We start from the raw sequence: 7,796 nt of genomic DNA, 5'->3' as shown, positions 1-7,796 counted from the left end.
CGCAGAAAAGGTGTCATGACTGAAGTATTCCCAAACTCTGGAAGACCGTATGCGAGCCTTTTTTGCCGCGTGTTTCTCCAGAGGCTCCGGAGCTCCGCTGGTTGAGACAGCCATGTTGGTTCATGTGCAGGGGGACGAGCGGCAAATTTCTTTTTTGCAGGGTGGTAGGTGATGTCTCATTAATATTTATGAGAGAAGTGCTACATGATTGGCCAGTGCATGCCAGTGCATGCCCAAAATGGTGCGGCACTGCATCCAAGCCTGCGGCACTCAGAGTCACAAATACAGTGGAAACCATTTGTAGTAATTACGTCTGTCTGGCTGATTTCCAACTAATTGATATTTGTATATTTATTACATGAATATAAGGTAATATAAGGTAATAGAAGAGGTATTTAATGGTTTTCCATCTGAGGAATTTGCAAAAAACTGCAGTGCATGATGGGTCGGACCTAAAGGCTGCCTTAACGTCCTCATCTGTATGACGACATACATCAAGACTAGGAAGGTGCATAATGTTCATGTCTGGTTGCGTTTGTTGGTCCAGAAAGTAATTCAATTTCGCCATGTAGGTTACGTTCTTAAAAACTGCTTGGATATAGCCCGATTATATGCTGTGGGCCTTTTAATTTCTTTGTTTACCAGGTAGGCTACCTTCTTTAAACTGCGTTTTGTTAGACTACATATTTAGGGAGGTCTTTATAAATTTATAGTAGTGTATTGGAACTGTTGGTATGGTTATTTCTCCAGGCCTATAGGGGGCGCAGGTTTGCACAGTTTGCTATGTTGAGCCAATTAGTTACTAGAAGAAGTGTGATAGGAAGTGTTGCTCATGGGTGAAGCAAGACATGGTGTGTTTCTTCCGATCCAAAGCCATCCACTCCGTTAAATCCCTTTGAGTGGCAATATGAGTAAGTTTATTAATTATATTTACTTTTAAGACAAGGTATATGACATTTTTTGAAGTGATTTGGAAACGTTTGATGTGTTTTATATGTCCACATAAGTTCAACCAAAGCTAATGTTTATGTGACATTGCTGTATTCTGTATCATTTCAGTTTCACACTTTTTTGCATTAAATCCTGTCCAAATACAACACGTGCCTGTTCCTTGGAGGAAGTGATGCAAGAGAGAGTTTAGCTGGCTGTGAATCTCAATATAGGACACTGGGTCACATTGGGTGCAACAGTACAGTGAAATCATAGCACTCTGCGAGGGACGTCGAGTGACAGCTCTACTCTAACATGGAGAAATCAGAGGCTGAAGGTCAAAACGACGAGGAAACAAGGTCCACTCGCTCAAGAAGGTCCTCAAAGTCTTCAGGAAGACTGACTGTTAGATCATCTGCAGCATGTTCAAGCAGGTCATCAGCATCAACCCGAGCCAGTATGGCAGCAGCGCGGGCTCAAGCAGAAGCTCAAGCAGCAAAAGCCAGATTAGCTTACGCTGAGAAGGAGATGAACATTAAAGTAGAAAAGGCCCGCCTAGAAGCAACTCTAGATGTAATCAACCTCCAAAAGGAAGCGGATGCAGCCTTGGCCAAAGCAGAGGTAATGGAGTCAGCAGCAGCTCAATTTGACAAAGCTGAATCAGGGGAAGAGTGGCCATTGTCACCTCTACAAGTAACCCCAGAACAAAAAGTGAGTGAATACATAAATAAATACAGCCACACTGACCTGACTCCAGACATTACATCCCACCATGACGACAGTAAATATCAGATTGAACAATCAAAACAATCAGTAATGTACACACCTCTTTACCCTAAACAAGAACCAGTGCAGTACTCATTCACGCCACAAGATGGAGCACGACTACAAAGAGACGTAAGTCCGCAGACTCTCCACGATGCATTACAACAGCAGCACGGATTAAGCTCAAATAATAATGCAGACACCATAGCAAGTGACCTCGCCAGATTCTTAGCCAAGAGTCAGCTAATAACTGGAGGGCTGTCTAAATTTGACGACAAGCCAGAAAATTACCTTAGTTGGAAGGCCACATTTCAGAGCACCATTAGGGACCTTTGTCTAACAGCCACTGAAGAAATCAACCTACTCATTAAGTGGCTAGGCCCAGAGTCTTCTGAACATGCCAAGAGATTAAAAGCAGTCAACATAAAGCATCCACCTGCCGGTCTGAACATGATATGGTTGAGACTAGAGGAATGTTACGGCTCACCAGAAGCAATAGAAAACTCCCTGTTTGCCCGAATACGAGACTTTCCAAAGCTCTCCAGCAAAGAACCACACAAGCTTCGCGACCTATCAGATCTGCTGTGTGAACTCCAAGCTGCAAAGCTAGATGGTTATTTGCCTGGTTTAAGTTACCTCGACACAGCTAGGGGAGTACATCCAATTGTGGAGAAGCTGCCCTTCCATCTTCAAGAGAAGTGGACAATGGTAGGGTCAAAGTTTAAAGAAGACCACAATGTTAGCTTCCCACCATTCTCATTCTTTGTTGAATTTGTGAAACGTCAAGCAAAAGCAAGGAATGATCCAAGCTTCACCACACCTTTCAACACAACTCTTTCCTATGTCAGCCACATGTCCAGCTACAGAAAAGAAAAACCGTTAAGCAACCACAACCAAAGGTCATCAGTTACAGTGCACAAGACGGACATATCATCAGAGGGATCAAAATCAAAAAAAACAGACGAAGACATTGAAAGACAGTGCCCCATACATCACAAACCCCACCCACTCAAAAGATGCAGGGGCTTTAGAGCTATGCTGCTTGAACAGAGGAAGAGGTTCCTCAGAGACAATAGCATTTGCTATCGCTGCCTTGCTTCCACCGGCCACCAAGCCAAAGACTGTACAGTCACGATTAAGTGTGAAGAGTGTAATAGTGAGAAACACTTGGCAGCTCTTCATCCTGCCCCAACACTGCAGATGCCCAAGCCTCCTTCATCTCCTGAAGTTCACGGCGGGGAGCAAGCAAATCCACAAGACCCGGATGTTACTGCCACATGTACAGAGGTATGTGGAAATGAAACCACAGGGAGATCCTGTTCTAAGGTTTGCTTAGTACAAGTCTATCCCAAAGGTCAGCGAGACAACGCCAGAAGGATGTATGCAATAATTGACGATCAAAGCAACCAGTCACTTGCAAAGACAGAGTTTTTTGACATATTTAACATACAAGCCACACCTGAACCATACATGCTGAAAACCTGTAGTGGTGTAACACACACGACTGGTAGAAGAGCATTTGGCTACATGGTTGAGTCATTAGATGGAAAAATGGGTTTCCCTCTCCCCACGCTCGTAGAGTGCAATGCCATCCCTAACAACAGGGAAGAGGTACCAACTGCAGAAGCTGCTTTACACCACCCACACCTGAAAGCAATAGCTGCTGAAATACCACCTCTCGACCCAAGTGCAGACATTCTGTTGCTGATAGGACGCAACCTTCTGAGAGTTCACAAAGTGAGGGAGCAAATCAACGGCAGAGATAATGACCCGTTTGCACAGAAGCTTGACCTGGGCTGGGTTATCATTGGAGATGTGTGTCTTGGCAATGCCCACAAGCCAAGTAAAGTGAATGTTCTGAAAACCTATGTATTGGACAATGGACGCCCAAGCTATCTCTCTCCCTGTGACAGTCACCTTAGTGTAAAGGAGGACTTCAGTCTGAGCCAAACCAAACCCATCTCCAGTCAACTGCCATCTGCTCACTCACACCAAAGGTCCACAGCTGAGAATTTGGGAGACTCTGTGTTTTGTCACACCAGTAATGACAACCACCTTGCTCATTCAGCTGAAGATGTAATCTTTTTGAAAAAGATGGCAGGCTTCTTTAAGGACAATACAAACAGCTGGGTTGCACCACTCCCGTTCCGAACCCCCAGACGCAAACTCCCGGATAACCGGTCCTACGCCTACCAACGGCTCATGTCGTTACGATGTACGCTCGACAAGAAACCAGAAATGAAAACACATTTTGTGGAATTCATGCAGAAAATGCTAGATAACCAACACGCAGAACTCGCACCACCTCCCAATAAAGACAAAGAGTACTGGTATCTCCCGATATTTGGCGTGTACCATCCTCAAAAGCCAGGGAAGATACGTGTGGTGTTTGATTCGAGTGCGCAGTTTGATGGAGTGTCCCTCAATGAAGTGTTGCTGTCCGGCCCGGACCTGAACAACACGCTTTTGGGTGTGCTGCTTCGCTTCAGGAAAGAACCCGTCGCAGTCACAGCTGACATCGAACATATGTTCTACTGTTTTGTAGTCCAAGAAGATCACAGAGACTACCTTCGCTTTCTTTGGTACAAAGACAACGACCTTGGCAAAGACGTAGTAGACTACAGAATGAGGGTGCATGTTTTTGGTAACAGTCCTTCCCCGGCAGTGGCAATTTACGGGCTGAGATTGGCAGCAAGGGAAGCAGAAAGTGAGTACGGAACTGACGCCCGAGACTTCGTAGAGCACAACTTCTATGTCGATGACGCATTAAAGTCTTTCCCAACTGCAGCTGAGGCTGTTGATGTCCTACAGAGAACTCAGAAAATGCTTGCCCTCTCAAATCTACGTCTCCACAAGATTGCTTCCAATAAAGTGGAAGTGGTGAGTGCTTTCCCCCCTGAGGATAGGGCCAAAGATATCAAAGATCTCGATTTAACAACAGATGAGCTTCCAGTCCAGCGCAGCTTAGGGGTAAGTTGGAACCCCACAACAGACACGTTCACATTCCATGTTCCACAAGAGCAAAAACCCTTCACTCGCCGGGGCGTACTCTCAACAGTGAACAGCTTGTTTGACCCTCTTGGTTTGCTTGCACCCGTAACCATCAAAGGAAGACTTCTTCTCAGAGAGCTCTCCAGTAGCAACCTTGAGTGGGACAGTTCCTTACCCCAAGACATGTACGATGGCTGGAGAAGGTGGCATGACTCGCTACGAAGTCTCACAAATCTGCACATTCCCCGCCCCTACGTCACGTTCTCCATCTCACAAGCCACCTTCATTGAACTTTGTGTGTTCTCAGACGCTTCGGTGAAAGCCATCGCTGCGGTAGCTTACCTGAAGGTCACACATGAAGACAGGCACAGTGAGGTTGGATTTGTTATGGGTAAGGCCAAACTAGCTCCTGTACCAGAACCGACCATTCCTCGATTAGAGCTGTGCGCTGCAGTGCTTGCTGTGGAGATGTCAGAGCTTCTCACAGTAGAACTAAACGCAAAGATTGACAAGACAACATTCTACACTGACAGTAAAGTGGTGTTAGGATACATTAACAATCAAAGCAGAAGATTCCATGTATATGTGAACAATCGTGTACAGAGAATCAAGCAGTCTTCCCTACCAGATCAATGGAGATACGTCCCATCAGAGCACAATCCTGCTGATCATGGCTCTCGGTCTGTACCAGCAGAAATACTCTCTGGTACTTCATGGTTGTACGGCCCAGCACTTCTTCTCAATCACGAGACTCTCTCCCCAGAAAAGGGTCCATATGAACTTGTCGATCCAGAGTCGGACATTGAAATTCGACATAAAGTCAATGTACTTGTGACCACAACTGCTCCAGGTGCCTTGGGTTCATCACGCTTTGAAAGATTCTCAAAATGGACTTCCCTTGTCCAAGCGGTGGCCTACCTTCGCCACATCTCTCACAGTTTCAAGTATAAAGATGGTGATGTCTGTAGCGGCTGGCATCTTTGTAAGGCTAGTCTCACAGATGGAGCGTTATCTGAAGCAGAGCACACGATCATCAGGTGTGTCCAGCGTGAAGTCTATGCAGAAGAAATAAAATGCATCATGGCAAAACGAGACTTGCCTCGCAACAGTGCTCTTCACAAACTCCATCCCATCATCGATGGCCAAAACTTACTGCGAGTAGGAGGTCAACTTGCAGAGTCTGGCTTGCCGAGTCATCAAGCTAACCCTCTTCTGATACCAGGGAAGCATCACATTGCAACACTGCTCATTCGACATCACCATGAAGCCACCCAGCACCAAGGAAGACACTTCACTGAAGGGGCTGTGAGAGCAAGTGGCTTATGGGTAGTTGGTTCTAAGAGGTCTATCAGCAGTGTAATCCACAAATGTGTCACCTGCAGAAAGCTTCGAGGTAGAACAGAGCAGCAAATCATGTCTGACTTACCTGCCGAACGTCTTCAGACGGACCCCCCGTTCTCTTATGTTGGCCTCGATGTATTTGGACCGTGGGAGGTTTCAACACGCCGCACCAAAGGTGGTCAAGCAAACAGTAAGAGATGGGCAGTCTTGTTCACTTGCATGTCTACACGGGCTGTTCATATTGAAGTGATTGAAACTCTCAGCTCTTCCAGTTTCATCAATGCTCTTCGCAGGTTCTTTGCGATCAGAGGCCCGGCTAAGCAGTTGAGGTCAGATTGCGGAACCAATTTTATTGGTGCCTCCAAGGACCTAAAGTTGTATTCCCCAAAGCCTGGTGAGACAAGTGTGGATGACTACCTACGCAAGCAGAGGTGTTCCTGGGTGTTTAATGCGCCTCACTCCTCTCACATGGGTGGCGCCTGGGAGCGTATGATAGGCATCTCACGACGCATCCTAGACTCGATGCTCCTACAAGCAGGAAACCCTACACTAACTCACGAGGTCCTGACAACGTTAATGGCGGAAGTCACGGCTATTATCAACGCAAGGCCCTTGGTACCCGTTTCCTCGGATCCAGACGCTCCCTTAATCCTGACCCCTTCAGCTCTGCTCACCCAGAAGGTCGATCCGATCCCAACTCCACCTGTGGATTTTACCAAGGCCGACATATATACACGTCAGTGGAAGAGAGTTCAAGCCCTTGCCGACACATTCTGGGCCAGGTGGCAGAGGGAGTACCTTCACATGCTCCAAGGTCGTCAGAAATGGCAGCGCAGCAGACCAAACTTGAAGGAAGGAGATGTTGTTCTTCTGAAGGACAAGCAACTAAAAAGAAATGAGTGGCCTATGGGTGTCATCGTGAAGACACTTCCAAGCAGAGATGGAGTTGTCAGAAAGATGGAAGTGAAGGTGACACGTGACAAGATTGCGAAGATATTCTGTAGACCCATTTCGGACTGTATCCTTCTTCTGAGAGATTGGTCTAACATCTAATCTAAATAGTGGCATACTTAAAATAATGCCAGGCGGGGAGTGTATTGGAACTGTTGGTATGGTTATTTCTCCAGGCCTATAGGGGGCGCAGGTTTGCACAGTTTGCTATGTTGAGCCAATTAGTTACTAGAAGAAGTGTGATAGGAAGTGTTGCTCATGGGTGAAGCAAGACATGGTGTGTTTCTTCCGATCCAAAGCCATCCACTCCGTTAAATCCCTTTGAGTGGCAATATGAGTAAGTTTATTAATTATATTTACTTTTAAGACAAGGTATATGACATTTTTTGAAGTGATTTGGAAACGTTTGATGTGTTTTATATGTCCACATAAGTTCAACCAAAGCTAATGTTTATGTGACATTGCTGTATTCTGTATCATTTCAGTTTCACACTTTTTTGCATTAAATCCTGTCCAAATACAACACGTGCCTGTTCCTTGGAGGAAGTGATGCAAGAGAGAGTTTAGCTGGCTGTGAATCTCAATATAGGACACTGGGTCACATTGGGTGCAACAGTACAAGTAGTCTTCATAAATATGTGCATAGTTTAGCCTAACCCAGCCACTTAAGGGAGAAAGCCAGCTCAACTAGGTGTCGGTCCCAAGCCCGGATTAATGGGGAGGGTTGGCGTCAAGAAATAAAGAGACTGTATCTTCACTGCATGACTGATGTCAAAATGTGTGAAATATGTGGTTGTATTAATAAATGCATTAAAGTA

At 45.8% G+C, this 7,796-nt stretch overlaps 1 protein-coding gene across 1 annotated transcript; it reads left to right on the top strand.

Moving 5' to 3' along the window:
• Positions 1-5,861: 5,861 nt before the first annotated feature.
• Positions 5,862-7,591, top strand: LOC125728536 (uncharacterized). Its single transcript, XM_049005433.1, has one exon. The coding sequence runs from the start codon at positions 6,100-6,102 to the stop codon at positions 7,078-7,080; it is 981 nt and encodes a 326-aa protein (XP_048861390.1). The 5' UTR covers positions 5,862-6,099; the 3' UTR covers positions 7,081-7,591.
• Positions 7,592-7,796: the final 205 nt, after the last annotated feature.

The sequence above is a fragment of the Brienomyrus brachyistius genome, unplaced genomic scaffold, assembly GCF_023856365.1.
Source record: "Brienomyrus brachyistius isolate T26 unplaced genomic scaffold, BBRACH_0.4 scaffold293, whole genome shotgun sequence".
In the NCBI taxonomy this organism is placed as follows: Eukaryota; Metazoa; Chordata; class Actinopteri; order Osteoglossiformes; family Mormyridae; genus Brienomyrus; species Brienomyrus brachyistius.
The sequence above is the reverse complement of the archived record's forward strand: the minus strand, read 5'-3'. Positions and strand labels throughout refer to the sequence as shown.